The sequence below is a fragment of the Aythya fuligula genome, chromosome 1, assembly GCF_009819795.1.
Source record: "Aythya fuligula isolate bAytFul2 chromosome 1, bAytFul2.pri, whole genome shotgun sequence".
Classification (NCBI taxonomy): domain Eukaryota; kingdom Metazoa; phylum Chordata; class Aves; order Anseriformes; family Anatidae; genus Aythya; species Aythya fuligula.
In genome coordinates this window covers 78,638,031-78,658,632 of record NC_045559.1, presented here as the reverse complement: position 1 = coordinate 78,658,632, position 20,602 = coordinate 78,638,031, and the positions used below count along the sequence as shown (strand labels likewise).

The 20,602-nt window shown below is 36.3% G+C and overlaps 1 protein-coding gene across 4 annotated transcripts in view; it reads right to left on the bottom strand.

Annotated features, from left to right (window-relative positions):
• ANO2 (anoctamin 2) overlaps positions 1 to 20,602 on the bottom strand; it is a 190,394-nt gene that overhangs the window by 104,494 nt on the left and 65,298 nt on the right. For 3 of the 4 annotated variants that reach the window (XM_032207994.1, XM_032207993.1, XM_032207995.1), the window contains exons 10-12: positions 19,186 to 19,320; positions 16,182 to 16,342; positions 12,306 to 12,388 (exon numbers count right to left, since the gene is read on the bottom strand). In XM_032207994.1, coding sequence (XP_032063885.1) covers positions 12,306 to 12,388; positions 16,182 to 16,342; positions 19,186 to 19,320 — 379 coding nt within the window. The remainder of the gene's footprint in view (positions 1 to 12,305; positions 12,389 to 16,181; positions 16,343 to 19,185; positions 19,321 to 20,602) is intronic. The other variant, XM_032207996.1, reaches the window with a different exon arrangement.

The window sequence follows — 20,602 nt, the reverse complement described above, 5'->3', positions numbered from 1 at the left end:
TATGAGTATATTGCATGAAACAATACTTTATAAAATAGATTTAGAGATACTTGATCTTGATTGTGTTCATATATACATGGATGCAAAGGAACAGTTCCACTCTTTTCTGTAAGTGATTCAGAATCTGTTCTTTGCCTGAAAATGGGAAGAGTTCTACAGTCAGGACAATAAGCTAGAAATAGTTGTGATGACTTGAAGAAGGCCAAATGCCCATGTAGGGATAAATATGAATCCCATGATGCTGGAAGTGTGCCAGTACAGCTGTCAGACACTTACTGAAAAACCAGTTGAGCCAACGTACTTTGAGGCCAAATGAGTGCTCAAAGTAGAAAACGATAACTCCCATCCTGAAAACAAAGAGCCAAATCATGAAATTTTTACTCAGATAAAACTCATATTGATATCATTGGGAATTCTTCCTGAGAATGGTATCCAGGATTTGGATATCAAGCACACAAGATGTATATACACTATACATTGCAAATTAAGGATAATATATATAAATATATATATATATAAATATATATATAAATAAGGTAATATATATCAAATATACCTTGAATACAGTACGAATATATACAAAGAATGTATCTCTCTTTAAGTTCTCTTTGATTTAGGAAGAAAATAATTGAATTTTACAAAGTGTGCATGACAAACATATATGGATTCCTCATTAAAAATCTAAAACTATCCAAGATTAAAAGTCCAAAGGAGTTGTCACAAAAAAAAAAAAAAAAAAAAAAAAAGCCAACATACTGTTTTGGTTTTTACACCTTAAGGAAAGTCAAAGAAGCACTGAGAACTCATTCAACAGCCTTGTCCTAATATGCTGAATGCAAGCAGAACAGCAAAGCAGTGAACACTGAGAGGAAGGAAGGTATTCACAAATGAGAACTGAAATAACACAGATGCTGCCCCAAAATCAAGATGAAAACTTGAAGTGAATAGAACAGGGAGCCCAGCCATTCTCTATTGCAAGAGGGTTAATTATTACAAATAAAATGTTAAAAAAAAAAAAAAACTGTTTCTTATGGTTATGACATAGTGGGGTGGTAAGGGGAAGTCTGAGGAAGAGATTATCTTTTAGACCGAAAAAAAACATTTAGACTAATTTAGTAGTGGGATGTTCATCCAAGGAAAAGTACTTTTATATCTCAGCATGTGTGAATGTATCAATGGTAGTTGCTCACAGCCTTTTTAGACCAGATTATTAGCCCAATAAATTCATTTATTTAAATAATAATAATAATAATAACATGCTTGAATAAGTCATTTAACATTATTGTAATTTTGAAGATGTTGAAAAATAAAAGACAGTACAAGCACATTGGAACTCAGCTATCAAAGATGTTTAAAAGTAACACAAAACTGAAGCAGTCAAAAACAAACAAAAAAAAAAAGTACGCTTAAGACATATTATAGAAATATATATTGCTTTATAGACAGATAGCTAGATAAATAGATTGACAGAATGCATTTGATTGCTCCTGTAAAGCAGCACCAGTAGTGCTTTGGAGGATTACTTGCAAAACTAAATTTTGAAATGTACCGAGATTTTTAAGTGCCCTTAAGCTAGAACCAAACAACAAAATGCTGCCATTGCAATACCAAGGTATTACACAGTGTGTGAAACCATAACAGGAAATAGCGTCACTATTTTTGTTCAGTATTCATTTTGATTCAAATCAAATTTAAATACTCCTACATTTGTAACTAGAATTTTAAGTGTGAAGCCAGATGCCCCTTGAACAGTATCGAAACTGTTGCTTTAAATCATTTATTCTATGCCTTAAGAAGTCACCACTGAAACAAATATTGCTGACAATAGTGAAGAAAAAAAAATCTTTAAAGCTGGACATTAGCCTATTAAATTGTGGCATCACCCAACATATCAGTGGAATAATTTCGTGTATAGATCTAACTTAAAAAAAAAAAAATCTTAGAAATTTTAAAATGACTAATGACTCTGCATATTACTGTTATGTTTATTGTTTTTACTTGACCTACAGTAGTATCAAGTAGTTGTAGTCATGGACTAGGACCCTATTCTTTTAGCAAATATGTAAGCATAAAAACCCTTCTCCAGAGAAATGTTCTTACAGAATAGATTGTTTCTCCCTTGGGTTACTGTTTTATTTTCATGTCTAATAATGTGTAACAGTGTGAATACTTGGCTGCAGAGACACTCTTTAGGGGAGCATGTTTATGGAAATTTTTCTCTGTCATTATTTAAGACTGTGTGCACTTTGGATGGATTACAGATTTGTAGTTCTTGCAAAGAGCAATACAATAAACAGTGTAAAGTCCTTTAAAAATTGATATAAAATAGCTGTTGCAGTAATCATAACATTATGGTCTAAGGATTAACTATCCTACAGATTAGCAGGGTTAGTAACCAATTGTTACCTCCAACTAGGACAAGGTATTTTTCTTCTAAGCAAAATCAAATTCACGAGACACTGGGCCTTGAACTTGTCATTGGTCCAAGACACATTACACAGTGATCCCAAGATATTTAAGGGGAAGGTTGAAACAGATCATTCATGAAAGAGGCAAACAATTTGTGGATTCATCGTATTACAACTGGTCAGATGTCATAGATTTTAGATCTATGATTGCATGGGCAACTAGCTGTCAAAGTTGAAAGCTAAACCAAACTTACAACATAGTAAGCTAATGGACTAGTGTAAATGTTGTTACCATCACTGTCTTGCCCTTAGCAGAGGCAGGCAAGTGTATATGAAGAAAGAACATTTTTAGCATGCCAAATATCTGAGTTTCTATCAGTCTGTACCATATTAATAACAATGCCTCATAAATAGCCCAGTTTTTCTGCCACACCTGAAACTCTGCTCCAGGTAATATCAGACTAGATTCTTGTTTACAAAACAGTATTTTCAATTGGCCAATTATGATGTTTGTGGAATTTTCATTTCCCTGGAGTATACTGCCTTTCATCCTCCTCCCTTTCATCCTTTCATCCTGTGCATCTGGAAGCCATGACTTACAGGCAACTCGATTTATGAGATAAAAGCAATATGGCTCTATAGAGAATATAAAGAACTATTTCTAAAATAACCTAAATCATATACATTAGACACATGCTAACAAAAACTTTAAAATATCCAGAATTGAATGGTTCTAGAAAGTGACCAACCTCACCATTTCTCTCTAACCACTGCAATTCCAAACCTTTGTGAACTTTTCAGGTTGAACCATGATCCAGATTAAAGCATTGGCTCATATCTAATGTGAAGAAATACAGATACTATAGCTAATCATAGAATCATAGAACTATAGAATGGCTTGGGTTGGAAGGGACCTTAAAGATCATATTGTTCCAACCTCTCTGCCATAGGCAGGGATGCTACCCACTAGATCAGGTTGGTCAAGGCCCCATCCAACCTGGCTTTGAGCACCTCCAGGGATGGGGAATCCACAGCTTCTCTGGGCAATCTGTTCCAGTGCCTCACTACCCTTATAGTGAAGAATTTTGTCCTGATGGATCTAAGTCCATCCTCTTTTAGTTTAAGACTATTCCTCCTTGTCCTATCATTATCTACCCAAGTAAACAGTTGCACTCCATCTTTTATAAAAGACTCCTTTAAGTACTGAAAGGCCACAGTGAGGTCTCCCCAGAGCCTTCTCTTCTCCAGGCTGAACAGCCCCAGCTCTCTAAGCCTTTCTTCTTAGGAGAGGTGCTCCAGCCCCTCGATCATCTTTGCAGCCCTCCTCTGGATTCACTCTAACAGGTCCACATCTTTCTTGTACTGGGGGCCTCAACTCTGGATGCAGTACGGCAAGTGGGGCCTCACAAGGGCAGAGCAGAGGGGGACAATCACTTCCCTCAATGGGCTGGTCATGCCTCTTTTGATGTAGCCCAGGAAGCTATTGGCCAGAAGGGCCCCAGAAGGGCCCCAGAAGGGCTGAAAGTGCACACTGCTGGCTCATGTCAAGCTTTTCGTCCACCAGAACCCACCAGTCTCTCTTTGCAGGACTGCAGTCAATGAGTTATTCTACCAGGATCTAAACTAGAAATCTATCTTTGACCATTTTTTCAATCTTTTTTTTTTTTTTTTTTCAACTTTACTATTACCTCTTGTTTTTATTTTCTATAAATACCTTAATGACTGGATTAACAGTCAGGAATATTCATGAGAACAACTTATTTGAAGCAAACATAAATGTTGGATTTATAGTCAACAAGTTATAGCTATGACCAAGTTAAATACTTCTTCCACACACACCTGTAGCTAACTTTCATCACCACACAATTACCTGATCACTAGCATGAATCTTGGAGGACAAGCAAGACTGCACTATGGGGCAGTGCATGATAGTAATATGATAGTTGTGTGGAGTAAATTTAGCTTAAGTTGATAGGCAACTGCAACCTGTAGAAGTTGCTTGATACAGGTGAGCTGCTTTAATGTATCATCATTGCTAAAATATGAGCCTAACTCACATATTCTTCCCTCCCCCTGCCCAATGTCCTTATTATACTCCTTTGAAAACATAAGCAATTAACTGTTCCACAAACACTTTCTACTTTATTTCTGGAATTACTTTCCTACAGCTGTAGTCAGTCACAGATGAGACAGCAAAATTAGAGACATGAAAGTGAGGATGCCATTTCTACTTACTGATAGCAGTGTACTATTGAGGCCTTTTAGGCAGTTTCATGCCATGAGTTTAGATCTTCCAAAAAATGACTGAAGAAAATAACTTGGGTGATAAAATAATAATAACAATAGTAAAGACAAAGAAAACAAAGAAAAACAAAACCTAGCCTTTTCGTTTTCTTAATTGAGGTAAATACATCCATCCTAGTCAGCTCAGAAAAACAAGAAAAAAAAAAGAAAAAAATTAAAAAAAAAAAAAGAAGAAGAAGGATTTTAGAAGAGAGAATCACATCTCCAACTGAAGGGAGAGGAAGATATTTGATATTCATCTAGAAGCTAGGCCACACACCTGAATTCAGCCACCTGAATCTATATTTTGCATGTATATTTCTTTTATGTCGAATGAAACCAGTTCCCCTTGTTCTATGGAAGGCCCAATGGAATTGGACTAGTTGTCAGACAGCTTTGAAAATCTCATTTCAAGACTTTGAAATGCATTTCTTAATGCACACATATTTTAAAATGCTGTGGTAATCTAAATTAATCATAATCTAAATTAGTGAGAATCCATTATTGTGTGAGGAATTGTTAATGGACTAGGTACAGATCACAGATCACAAGTTTTTTCACACAAACCTACACATAAAAATGTCAAAACCCTTCTACACTGCAGTGTAGAATGGAAGCAGGAAGGTGAGATCTAAAAAGCCAGTGCTGTTTTACTGATTTAAAGTCAAAATACAAGTTTAGAAAAAGTGTTTATGTTTCCTAAATATTAATTATAGACACGCTATATGTTTTTGAAAGTAATGATAAAGCAAGATTATTCAAAATTTTATTAACAAAAAAAGTCTCATACAACATAACTGCATATTCAATAAAGGTGAAATGGATGAAAGTTTTTATAGGCATGATATTTGCAATGACATTGCTCTACTCACAAGTGCCCATATGCATGTGAAAATGAGGCAAACTGAACAAAATAAAAAAGCCTAAAGCAAAACTAAGTAACTGAAATCAATTCTGTCATTCAAAATATTATAAGTTCTGAAACTCTGCATTCATTTTAAACACATAAGTGATTGGCAATTTTGGCTGTCATTAAACAATATCACAAAGTATTGTTCTTCAATTCTTATAGCCTTTCCAAAGTTCAAGCACACTTTCACAAGAGATGCCCACAAGAGATGCCCACAAGACATGGGCAGGAAGAAACCAACTGAGATTTAATAAGAGCAAGTGCTGCACCTGGGAAGGAACAACCCAAAGTATCAGTACAGGCTGGGGGACGACCTGCTGGAGAGGAGCTCTGAGGAGAAGGACCTGGGGGTCCTGGTGGACGACAGGTTGACCATGAGCCAGCACTGTGCCCTTGTGGCCAACAGGGCTAATGGGATCCTGGTGTGCATTAAAAGGAGCGTGGCCAGCAGGTCAAGGGAGGTGATCCTCCCCCTCTACTCTGCCCTGGTCAGGCCTCACCTGGAGTACTGTGTCCAGTTCTGGGCTTCCCTGTACAAGAAAGACAAGGGTCTCCTGGAAAGAGTCCAGCGGAGGGCCACAAAGATGATACGGGGCCTGGAGCATCTTCCCTACGGAGAAAGGCTAAGAGACCTGGATCTGTTCAGCCTGGAGAAGAGAAGACTGAGAGGGGATCTCCTCAGTGTATATAAATATCTGAGGGGTGGGGGTCAGAAGGATGTAGCCAACCTCTTCTCAGTGGTTTGTGAGATTAGGACAAGGGGCAATGGCTGCAAGTTAGAGCACAGGAAGTTCCGCACTGACGTGCGAAAGAACTTCTTCATGGTGAGGGTGACGGAGCATTGGAACAGGCTGCCTAGGGAGGTTGTGGAGTCTCCTTCTCTGGAGATATTCAAGGCCTGTCCGGATGCCTACCTGGGCAGCCTGCTCTGAGGAACCTGCTTTGGCAGGGGGGTTGGAACCGATGATCTTTTGAGGTCCCTTCCAACCCCTACAGTTCTGTGATTCTGTGATTCTGTGATTCTGTGATTTCAGGAATAACTTTCATGGGGTTTAGTAGTTTGTGCAGATTGAGAAGAGTCACTTTCCTTCCATGTTATTTTTGTCTGGGTTATTCTTTCTGTGTCGATGACTTTTCATGGGAAAATCATGGAATAAGTAACAATAATCTAGAAATAGAAGGCTTTACAAAAGAATAAATGACATTTAGACATGACAATGACATTTTTCTAGTTCTTTGAAACAAGAGTTTCTTCATACATTTCCACAAAATCTACATATGCAGCTGGGGTTAAAAAAATTGAAGCCTCCACTCTTACACAAGGATTAGAGTAAATTTAAAACTTAAAATGCATTTTAAGCTTAAATCAAAAAAAGCTCATCCCCTTACAAATAAAAAGTACTTTTCCAGGAAGAAAAAAAAAAAAAAACACAAAAAACAAACAAACAAACAAAAAAAAACCATAGTAATGTGGTGCTGATTTTGCTGGAGCATCCACTTCAGAGAGGACTGGACTCTAATTACCCTGTTAACCCCAATAGTAGATTAATCTTGAAAGCTGCCACTGTGGCTAATTTATCTAACACTGGATCAGCCCAAGGCATCTTCATCACACATTTTTTTGTTAAGAAAATTTTGAATAATCTTGCTTTATTCATTACTTTCAAAAACATATAGCATGTCTATAATTAATATTTAGGAAACATAAACACTTTTTCTAAACTTGTATTTTGACTTTAAATCAGTAAAACAGCACTGGCTTTTTAGATCTCACCTTCCTGTTTCCATTCTACTCTGCAGTTGCAACTGATCATCAGGTGCAACAGAGCAGGACGGAGTGGAGGAACAATGGGGCTGAGAAAAATAAATGATGGTGTCTGAGAGATACCATTGCATGAGGATAAAATGGGGAGGGGGAGAACCATGGCTTTGGGAGACCTGAAAATTGCAGTAAGAACTTGTGAGACTCTGAGAGTGGAGAAGGTCCACTCTACACCTCCTCATATCCATCTCCCTCAGAACACACATTCCCTTGCAGTACAAGATCCGCTACCCTCATTCCACATCCTTCTTCCACAAAGCCACCTTCCTCTGATGCTTACCTAATCTACAAGAAGCACATTGCTAACAAACCCTGATAACCCACATTTACCTTCTGTGTCATTGTGAAAGAGGAGAAGAGGAAGGAAAGGCATAGAAATGGTCCCTATTATTAAAGGCAGGTATAGTCAGTGCTGGATTAAGATACAGGATGCAGTAGGTCAAGACAGAGAACTATTGGAAAGTAGGATTTTCCTGCCTGTCACACCTTTCCTCTAGCAGTAGTTCTTATTTTCTATTACATACTTTATGACCATACCCTGATCAACAATGAGTGTAGGTCTTCCAACCCCATTCCAGCTGCTGCTCCACTGGTTCCTACTCCAAGCAACTGCCTACCTTTGCACTTACACAGGGAAAGGTGGACATGATAGCCTCCTCTCTGAACTCAGGAGACCACAGGAAGAAAGAACGTATGCCACCCTTAGTGACCCAGCCTTTGAGTGGCCCATCATAACATCCTGAGGATTCAAGTCCACCTATATAAAAGCAAAGATCTTTGAGGGTTCTAGACAAGACAGTTCTGGAAAGAACACAGGAATTCATTAAAACAGAAAATTAATAAAAGAAATGAGAACGTGTTGGTATGTCTGTTATAAGAGAAACAAAAGAGGAAAATGAACTAGAGTTCCAGCGTACTGTGGCACTTCTATGGATCAACAGTCTTGGAATTTAAAAAAATATATATATAATCATATATCTTTACTAACTTCTTGGCAAACAAAGGAGATATCACCTGCTTTGTTTCTTCTAGTTTACAAATTAAAAGATGTTTAAAGTGTGTCTTCATACATAATTTTTCAATGGTGCAACAGCTGGTACTAAATACTTTCCCCTCAGTCCTGAGGGATAACATCAGTTTTTCAACATTCCTTCCCCAACTGTTCTATTAAAACTCTCAGCCTTCTAAGCATAACACTATTAAATCTAATGTTGAAGGAACTTGTCCAGAAGATCAGGGCTGGTGTGATTATTTTAGCATCATTAAATAATCAGTGTTAACAGCAATTTAATGAAGATGGCAGAGGAATCACTGGGAGGAGTGACAAATCCCCAAAAAAAGAAAATAATATAAAGAGACCAAAAAGACTTGGAAACAGGGGCCCAACAGGAAAATCAGAATAGGAACAGGAAAAATGTGAGATAATACATCTGGAGAAAGTAACCCAAAACATAGGTCTCATTGGTACAAGAAACTTGAGAAGTAGTGAGGATGAAAGGAGAGATTTGAGACAATACAAAATATTGTAGCTACTCATTTCCCCCTAACTATCACTTACCATTTTTCCCAGGGGGGCAATATTGTGAATACACAGCTATTTTATTAGAGTCTGTGTTTCACTCTCCTTTTAAGCAAACAAAAATGCCTTATACTGCCTGTTTTAGTAGACAGTATTAGAACTTCAGAAAAGGAGTTTGCTCCTATAACTTGCAAGGTGGAAGACGAGCTTAAAACATCAAATCAATCAGGTCATCAAAAACTATGAAAATTTAGTAGAGAAGATGAAGTTAACCCATGATCCAGTAACAAGAAGAAAACGTATTTAATGTCAGCAAGACTACTTGTTAATTAATTCTATTCTACCTTCCTTATTACCTTAACTTGACCCCATGATAATCCACAGTGTATCTTAAAGTTTTTCATAAGGGTTCAATAAAGACTTTTAAAGAGTCATCAAAAAGCAAGAGGAAATAGACAAGGAAATTGGAGTTCACAAAAAGAGAGGGAGCATTTGACAGAACACAGGTTTTAAACTTAAAATTGTAATTTATCAGACATATTTCTAACAAAAACAGACACCTAAGTTCCTAGCTGTACTGAAACAGTGTAATATCATGACTATTTGAACAACAATAAGGCCTTCAGTCATTGGCATTTCAGTTAGTGTGGACTTTGTTGTCTGACATTCATTTTTCCAAGCTCTGCACCAGATTGTAAGATTTCATCTATTATAATTGCCTTTCCATTCTGGTTTTACACGTGACTTTTGGTAAAATCTGTTCCACCTAAAACAGGAACATACTGGGTTCTAGAAATACAATTTCTGAAGATTCATGGGAAGCCAGTAGTTTCAACTCCCTACATCATTAATTAGAGTTCTTCAGTATTTCTTCACTCTTTCTTTCACAACTAAAAGAGAGTATAGTCATACCTCTTTCCCTGCTTCATTGATGGCTATATCCCTTATTACACAAACTGGGGAAAAAAAAAAAAAAAAAAGGCAGAACCTGCTTGATTGGATTACACAAACACATATCTATGGCGTGACATGCTGAGCACTTCTTTATGATATTTCCAAGGTTTTGTCTGTTTTCATGGTTCTAGTCTTCTTGTTTATTTCTTTTCTTTCCCTCTCCTACTTAGTTATCAGTCATTCAATTACTTTTCAGGCCAATTATCTATTTTACAGTCTAGTACCCAATGCTACCTATTATTTCTGTGGATTTGGGATATAGACACAACAGGCTCTAAGCCTGTACAGCTGCCAGCTGCAAATATGCATCCAAGCCTCAGGGAGTCTGCTTTCTCAGACTGCTGTTGCCAAGATATTTACAAATAACTGCACTAAACTAATCTTTCGTGTGACTCTTTTGAATAAAAGACTTGGCCCAGTGTATTTAGAGAAAGTAATTTTTCTGATTTTTTTTTGTAATCAAGAGTCCACAAATTTACACTGTACACATCTATTTCAATATAATTTTCATGATATACTTATCAGCTCTTCAACTTTTTTGCTCTATTAAGTGATCTTAAGTGTTCCACTGCTACTTCCCTCTAGTCTAACCTGATCAGAGACAATTTTCCATTTTCCAGAATGATATTCAGCAACTGTAAAGGCTTCACTACCTGAAATGATTATCACACTGATGAAAAACAATGCCAATATCTGTCTTAAGGGGAAATTTATCCACATTTTCATGAGTCTAAAAGGTGAACAAAACCTGATAAAACCTGCTGAAGTACCAAGAGGTGGCAAGATAATATTATGCAGCACTTTAGTTTAAGTATGATGTCAGTTCAAGTAATGTGCATTTTGAGCATTACTTTTCACAAAAGAGCTAAATCAGACAGAAAGTGTCCAGAAGGGACAGAACAACAAAAAATACATCTAGAATATAAGATTTAAGAAAAAAGACTGAAAGACCAGAGAGGCCAGTTCATCTAAAAAACTAGAGTGGATGGAGAAATATGATAGTAAGTTGAATTTTGCTGAAAAACAGATTGGGTAGTCTCCTCCCTTTATCTTTGAATGAAAGAACAAGAGAAAACAAACATTTAGCAATGACGAAAGTTAGACATTAGGAAAAGCTTATTATCAGTATGAATAGAATTTCTATCAGTAGTATTAGAATAGATTGCCTAGGGAGGAAGTGAAACATTCACTGATGGATTTCTTTAAGAAAAAATTAGACAAACATCTTTTCATAATGACTTAAGAAGAGTTGATCCTACTGTGCACAAGGGAAGGCCCCTCAAGGTCCATTCCAGCCTTATTTTTATGATTCTACATTCCTAATTCTTCAGCTTGTGCTGAGATGCGTCTGGTACTCCCTCACTTGTCATAAACAAAGGATTCTTGTTGATCCCATAGTTCCTGTACACAAACCTTTAACACTTCAGAGCTCTTCATCACAGGACCTCACAAATCTGTAGATCCATTTTGCAAATACTGAGCAAAACCTTACGATTTTTTACTACAAATTATTAACTTGAAATGTACTACAATCTGCAGGGTTCATCAAGAATACTGCAGAACTGAAAAAAATTTGTTCTCCTTCTTCTTCTGTGATTCTTCTCAGTTCATACTGCAATCAGTACAATCTTGCCATACTCTGAGCTAGCAGTATTACATTCCACACAGGGCAAGCAGCAAATTTTGTTGTGTTGATGCACTCAGTTTTATCATACCTTAAAAACTGTGAGTACTGGTTTATACTATGAGCATTATCCACTTCATCAATGGATAGACAGTAGTGAAAACTTTGAGGCCAAATGCAAAATAAGGCAGGTGGTAGTTACTTAATCAAGTGAAGGAATACTTTGGAGGTCCCCATTATGTTAAAGACAATGCTAAAGCTGCATTTTGGGACAGTGATGGAAGAAAAAGAATACTGGGCTCTACTGTCTGGTTTGTGTTATTTTTTAATTTTATCAAATAATTATCATCTGAGGAATAGACAAAAGTGGAATAATATCATCATCGTGCTACAGCATGAGGTTCATGACTTCGTCTTAGTTTTGTTCTCATTTATTCACACTCTACATTCTGTTTGAGGTATTACCATCATTTAATGATTCCATTCTGTGCACTGGCATATAGGCATTTTCAGCAAAGAATGACTTGCTGGCATCTCATAATTCTTTTCAATATTAATTGGTAAAATTAGAGTGCTGGGATATGCGTAATGATTTCCAAAAGGATACATTGGTACTCAAAACTGTATTAGTTATGGTCTTAAGTAAGTAAATAAATAAATAAATAAAAACATAGCTATGAATTGTATCAGACAGGAGAACACACATGAGAAATATAATTATCAGTGCATATCTTCAGATTTAGAATAATTTATACAGTAAATTAGCACAGGGAGAAGAAACTTACTTCTTCTTCCTCCAGTCCAGTTAGATCCCAGAAGTAACTCAGTCTCATCTGTAAACGCTTCCACTGTTCAAGAAACATAGTAGCTTTAAAAATAAAAATAAAAAATAAAAAATAAAATTATAAATCCAATGGACTATTGTGAATGTTTGTGTTACTTGTAAGCACCATCAGCTATTTGAATCCTTTTATGCTAGTTTCATTATAAATACATGCTAAGAAACAGCCAAAAACCTAATTATAAAGAAAGAACGTAGGAAGAGCATGGAAACAGTAATTACTGTCTCTTTGCAAACAAAATACAAAAAGAGGCAAAATAGATTGCCCGAAACCACTGGACAGTTCTTGTCAGGGACTGGAACTGAACCCTAATCTGCTGATATCCACCCCAAAAATGTTGTCTCTCTTAATTTACCATAAGTCATTCTATAACTCATGATTACAAATCATATAATAAAACAAAATCTAGGTCTAAATATTAGTATTTAACACCTTAATTAGCCAAAGTGAGTTGCTTGTTTTAGTGTTTCTAATCAGTTGGAAACGTGAAGAAAGTAGGTGTAGCCTGCTCTTGAAATTTGTAGAACATAATGTTATTTTGAAATATATTATAGGGGGACAGTTGAATGGTTTTGCGCTGCAAAAACAGTGATTTTGCCCTAAGGGATTGGCCAGCGGTTCAGTCTCCTTCTTTTCATTTTACATTAATATGAAGGAACGGATGTTGTACTGTTGTCTTGTATTTACAGTCTCCTGACCTTCCTCTCATAATTGCTGTTTCCTCTAGATAGCTCTTTGCCTAGCACCTCATGGTTTATGGACTTTTGGATTTATTAGAAATAACACTTCGTACTCTTGACTTGTGGACACCTATTTTCAGAAAACTATTCCAGTCTTATACCAGTATATATGAAATAATATATGTATATATATCAATTAAGCTATACCCATAAACAACTGTGAGCACTGTTTTCTATTTTCTTATGCTCCATTTCACCTTTTCAGTTGGTGTAAATGGGATTGTGAAAATGGTTGTTTGATCACAGACATATTTTCATCACTTTGAATATATTGTAGATAATTCCACAAGATACAGAACAGTGAAGAATCAGATCCAGCTTCCTTCAACTGCATGTACACTTGATATAAGCTACATGATAACGCCGGGAAGAGTTATAGTGCTATTAAAACAATCTGCCTCTTGCTAGAGAGCATCTATTCCCATAGTTAACTGTGAGCAAATATTTTCTGCACTGGCATCTCCCCATTATTTAAGAAATAAATACCATTTAAACATGGGACTGGCAGTACATTGGAAGTAAATCGAGACATTCAGCAATTAGGTTGTTACCTTTGCTCCTTCCTTACAGAAGAGATAACATTCAAAAGCTATATTTAGAATGTTTTGAAAACTCAAGGGTTTTAAGATATCCTAAATACAAAAACATTTGGTTATTTTATAGAGTGCTATTACTCATTTGATTTTTTCCAATTTCTCAAAAAGACATTTCCATTTTTAGATTTATAAAAACTAATTTGGCTAGATACATAACCAGTACACAGTGTAATAGCATTTCTGAAATCAGGAAATTTGCACTGACTTATACCAGCAGGAAAAACAGCTCCATTATATTCAACTGTCCTTCCCATAAACACATCTGACAGAGGAAAATCGGCATCCCAGAACAACGATGAAATTATTATCAGTTATTTGGCATGACTTTGGCATAGTTATTTGGCATGACTCTGTATTTTGTTAATATGTTCATTTGCTAATAGAATTGCTAGAATCACAATGATAATTTATAAGGTGTCAAGATCAGGTAGAAAAAGCATGATTCCTCTCAACAAACTGGCCATAGTAAGTCATCTGCTTTCTCAGAATGGCAGAAAGCAAGAGAGATGAAAGATTTCTTGTGTCCAGCATCATCACAAAATGAAGCCAGCTCAAATTACCTTACTTTGCTCTTTTAAGTACACAACTGTAAGTCATAAGACATGCCAATTTCCACTTTACTGTGCTATTTCTGACAAAAAAGTATAAAAGCAACATTTATTCAAGATAACGTGAAACAAGTTGATTAGGTGTGTGAATGAGATGCCATTCATTAGAATAAGATCTAGATATAACCACTACACTAAGGAAGCAAATTTAGATGTACTCTAATACTTAATAGGCAAGCTGGACAAAGTTAGTAAAGGATACTGATTTCACTATTTCACTTCGCTGTTCTTTATATATGATGGGCTATATTTTCTTGTGCTGGCAAGCTCAGTTATCATGATCCCTAAAACAGACTTTTCAAATCTGTGTGAAAGACTGTTTTTATGAGACTACAGCTCAGAAATAATTTTAGTATTCTTAAATGCTTTAAAATATATACATAAATAAACAAACAGTGTACATGGATGTTTTTGTTCCTTTCTGTTTCTTTAGATTCTACTAATCTTAGTGCAAGGATATATTAACAATATCAAGGATATATGAATTTTGTTTTGCACATTGTATTGTTGACATAAGTATAATTGTTTTGGATGAAGCTGGATGAAAATACTTATTGGTATGGATGCAAGTTTACAGTGTTGGGAAAATGCTATTCAGTTATGTATAAATGAATTGTTAAGTATAAATTAATTGTGTACACAAGATGCCCAAACAGCTACACTGAAACTTGGACAAATCAGTGCATCACAAGCTGCATGACAGCAGGTAAAGTGTGGCCCTTTATTTGCCAATCTACTCTGCAATTGGTAGCAATCTGAAGTAGGAAAATAAGACATTGAGAGAGTCTGTGAATTCATCATTTTTTGCCTTCTCACTGAGTCAAAGTAATTGCTGAATAATTTCCAGGAAGTGGTAAACAAAAACTTATTCTCTACATTATCTGTTCTGTATGCAAATTCCTAAAAATAACTATGCTATCCATACCCAACACCAAACTGTCACTCTTTTCTAAAACAAGCTGTGAAATTTAAATAGGATTGCAGTGTAAACCAGATTGCTGAGAGATGTCTATAGTATGATAATACACTTATTTCATTTCGTATTAAGAATGAAAATTTCCATTTGTAAGCAATGAACAGGGAAATCAAAAATCATTTTACAGTAGCAATCACACCTGTAACTTTCACAATAAACAACATCTAGAGTGAATGAGGACATAGCACCAGCTATGAGACATGTAAGAACATTTTCAGGGCTGAGGTGAGGTCAGAAACAGTAAGAACAATACTAAAATGCGTTCATTAGTGTTTATGAAGTGTTTTGAGATCCTCATTGAGGTAGGGTATTCTTGCCATTAAAGAAAACCAAGCTTGTCTAAACAGAATACCCTAAAAGACTAATAATAATAATAATAATAATAATAATAATAATTAATAATAATAATAAATATTGCCATTGTTCTCAGAATCATGTAAAGTTTTGATTAATTTAAATGACTAAGTGGCCCCACATGGAAGTTGTAAAACAGACTGCTGTACCATACCAAACCCCAAACAAATTCCAGCCTCCAAATGCAGAAGGGGTTAAAAGGACTTGCCACTTCAATAGGAAATGAGGGAAAACATGACAAGATTAGAAGTGATATTAAACAAGGAAGTAAAGGGAGAAAGGACAGTTTTCTTCCCTGGACTACCCAACTGCTCTCCACTTATTCCAAAGCTTTCTGTTGACAGCAGAAAGCCTTGTAATATTGCTTTCCGCAGTCTCAGCACAGAGAGTAGCCGTCTGAGGCTTGCCAGCTTCATAAAGACATATGCATCACATTCAGTCTATTAATACTCTTATATGTAGGGCTACTACATTTTACTACTATTCATCACAGCTTTCATTTCTACCAACAGTCCAAAAATCAAACTTTGGAAAGACATACTTACCCCAGAGAGCCATGAAGATGGAGAAGAAGACTGTGGCAGGGTTGTCAAATAAGTGGCTAGCTCGAGCTGTAGCACATGCAGAGCTGAGATTCCAGTAATCACAGAACTTGTCACACAGAGGACACATGGTGAAGGCATTACGTTGGTCACACATTTCTTTACTGTGAATGGTAAGTACATGAGTATTACTACTCAGAAAAGGGGGTATACAGTACTGTTACCAAGCTGCAACTCAGCTGTTAAAAGCTATCTGCAACACATATGGCTTGCAGTTACAGGGAAAAGAAGCCTATCAGCTATGAGAACTCTTTGAGAAACATTGCGAAGTGCTGGAACATTAAAATACCCATAGGCACCTTACCAACAGAAAAGTAATGCAAAACAGCAATCAATTTAATCAATCAATCTACACTGTATTAGTGAATTTGTGAAGACTGCATCACTAAAGATTGAGGTTAACCATACTAAAAGAAGATAATTAAACACAATCAAAGTGGAATTTGCCATTTCTACATTCAGTTACAGGATTCGGTAAAGATCAGATTAAAATGCATGAAAAAGAATTCTGAAGTGGCTGCAAAGGAAATCCTACAGTATAAAATCTGATATGCCCTTGACGAAATACACATTTTTAATATGACAGCACAAAAATCCATGTGAAATACCATAATGCTTTGTGCATTGCAACTGGCCAAGTACCTTCATAAAAGCCAGATCCAGCACCCAGGCATGTTAGTTGTTCTGTGTCATAGACGGATTAAATCTGCAACACCTTTGCAAGGAAGACATGCTAAGTTTTAACATAAACTGACATACACACACTGAATTTAAAAGACACCATCCAAGAGTCTCATTCTTAGTAAAAATATTATATCTCACTTTTGTTTTGAGATTCATCTGTACTCTGCATTTTATTGTATGGGATATTTTTAAAGCAATGGTGTTTACCCATGATAGGGCTTAACACAAATTCTGGTGTTTACCACCATCTGCCACAAGGTTTTGACAGAAGTTCTTCAGGCATGAGCAGTTAGTTATTTTAGGCACACAAATTGATATATTCTAAGGGTATTCAGATACTGTGTGTGTATACATAGTGGATTTAGAAAATGAGATCTTTTTACATTTCAAGGTTCTAAAGTTTCCTCCACTGCTGAGTGCAGATGTGGTATTCTTTGACTGAATAACTCCAGGACAGGACTTCCAGGACAGAGTGCTAACCTAATTTTCAAATTAATAATAAATAAATAAATAAATAAATGAAATGAAAAGCCATAAATCTTATGAAAACTATAAATCTTACTGCCTTACATATTCAGATGCTAAGCAGTATTTCCTCTCCCTCCTCACTTTGCATTTATGCATTTATGCTCTAGAAAACATGAGATAAAAGACTTTCTTACAGATTTTTAAATCTTTTCTTTAAAGTCATTATTTTAATTCCTAGTCTAATTTGCTATGTATTTAATCAGTATCTAAAAAGCTTTTAAAACTCATTATCACTATCTCTTTAACAAACCAAATCCCACTTGGCACTCCTGAGTATGTTTTAATTTTTTTCATAAGGCTTATACATGAAAGATCTTCATAGCTGCATGGTCTCAGGTGAACTGACCTGTGCTAAGCTCAATTATCCTTGTCAAGAATGTTATCTAAGGAAAAACTTGCAACATTGCTTCATTGATAGCAAGTGTGTTGTGATTATAGTCGTTTCTATATCGGCTGCCATGAAATAGCATTTTTTCTATGACTCCAAATGAAAAAGAGCTATTTAAACTGTAATATCAATGTTTAATATCATTTGAAATGCACATAGCTGTTTCCAGCTATCATACAGTTAACGATCTCTTCTATTTTTAAAAGCAGTAGAGGGTGCTGCAGATACATCTTTCCATAAATCTCTCTTCAGTTTAAATGTTACCACAAACTTTTCTACAGACAAGTACAGCTCATCATAATTCATTCAGACCAAGCTATGAAAACAAATGTTAACTCCTCTGTGTTGTCATTCATCATTTACTTATCAGCAATAATGTTCTACTGTTGAGTGATCTGCTTTAAAAGTCACCAGTTTGAAAGAATGCCAGAACTGCCACTATGAATGTGACCAGCAGTTCCGCTAAGTCAGTACCCTGTCTCTACCAGGAGTCACACCCAGACAGTACAGAAGCGCCCTTTTTTTCGCTGAGAAGCAGACTTTACTGGGCCAAACTGACAGTTTTCATAGAAACACAAAATATCCTGAGTTGGAAGGGACCCAAAAGGATCAAGTCCAGGTCCTGGATCCACACAGGACTACCTAAAAATCAATCCAAAATCATAGTGTTGTCCAAATGCTTCTTCAGCTCTGGTAGGCTTGGTGCCATGACCACTGCCCTGGGGAGCCTGTTCCAGTGCTCGATAACCCTCTCGGTGAAGAATCTTTTCCTAACACCCATTCTGACCCTCCCCTGTTCCAGCTCCATGATGTTTCCTCAGGTCCTGTCGCTGTTCCCAGAGAGCAGTGCTCAGCACCTGCCCCTCCGCTCTCCTCATGAGGGAGCTGCAGGCCACCATGAGGCCTCCCCTCAGTCTGGTCTGCTCTGGGCTGAACAAACCAAGGGACCTCAGCTGCTCCTCATATGTTTTGCCCTCTAGACCCTTCACCATCTTTGCTGGTCCTCTTTGGACACTCCCTAATAGTTTTATGTCCTTCTTACATTGTGGTGCTCAAAACTGCACACAGTACTCCAGGTGAGGCTGGACCAGACAGAGTAGAGTGAGTTTTGTTATGTAGTATAACTAGTAAAACATCCTAAGGACACACAGTGCATAACATTTTTTGTAATTGCCAAGAAGATGAATTCTGTGGATATCAAACATGCTAAATGTGCTGCATTTTCAAAAGGTTGTGAATACTGCATCACTGCTAATCAGACATGTTAAAAGCAATTATTCTCACTAAGGATTATGACCAGAAAGCAGTCTTATAATTCTCAAGTAGCAAAATGATCTCAGTGCTTACCTAGGAATGTCACTCTCTATGGTTATACATCCGTAAAGAAATACAAAAATCCCAACTACTGAAGATGGAATGAGGAATTCTGTGTATAAGCCCAGCCATGCAAAATAAAGTCCTATTTTTTCTCCAAAATACTTTCTGAAAAAGAAGAGGGAAATAAATAAATAAATAAATAAATAAATTTGTCAAGGGGATCATTTTCAAGTGTATTTTGCAGTTTCTTAAAAATTCCTGAAAGTTAAATTGTAATTGTCAAAGATGTGGATGAAAACCCTGAGCATCTTGGAGTCAGTACCATCAAATGAAGTGGGCAATTCAAGCAATTTAAGGCACTCTCTTCCAAGAAGTTAAAGATAGTCCTGTATCATTACAATACGTACTCTAGATCTGCTCAGGAAAGACTGCACCTTTTATATCTCTGAACTGAAATCAGTTAAATATCTCTTGCTTCCATCAAATGTAACAGTGTTTCACCCAAATGTTAAGCAGAAAATGTTAGAAAGGATTTAGTTCTTTAAAAGCTTATCCATATAAGCCATCATTCTTTGCTTCGTAAGTCCTCCTAGATTCAATTGGTGAGAGACATGGAAATGAGATCAATGTGAACATACTGACAACATCCTCTAATATCTTTACAGATGAATAATCTTGAATTTCTGTTAAAGCAGGAAGGCTTACTTGCATACTTAGCGCTGGCTTTTTAGAAAGAATAAATATTTTTGACAAATGCGCAGACTGTACAGCTGGTTTGAAAAAACAGTTTCTGCTCTGAAGAGCAGTTCATTGTAGATGTTGATAAATATGTGTTAGTACTCAGCCCAACATCTTCATGAATCACACTGAAAGAAGTAAACTAAACATAGATGAAACTCATTGATCATTCCAGAGTACTGTTAGGAGTGATTCCAAACGTTACAAAATACCAAAAACTTCAGAGAGCTCAAGAACTCACAAAGAAAAAATAAAAATCATTAAAATGAGACTAAATTTAGATAAAAGGTAACACAGTTTGAAACATATCACAAGCCAGAGAATAAGACAGAAGACTGCTGGACATAAGACAGTTACACATAGAGCACTCAGACCACGTTGTTGCATTATAATATGTCTAATAAAAGAAAGACTCCTCTGAAAGGCTGGGCATAACCCCATTTTGAGATTGACTATGACTTCACTTACACTAAGAAAATTTTACCCACGCTTAGCACTCCTGATTTAAATTATTCCTAACAGAAAATGGTTAAAATTTGATTTTTGCAGGCCTGGGATTTCTGGTAACAGGGAGAGAAAAAAAAATCTACTCTGAAAGAAATTAATAACAAAAAGTCAAGCTTGTAGAGCTGAGCTCAAGTCCATTCAGTGGCACATGCAAAGCTGAAATTTTGTGTTCCAGAAACTAACTCTTAGGGCTAGCCTGCTC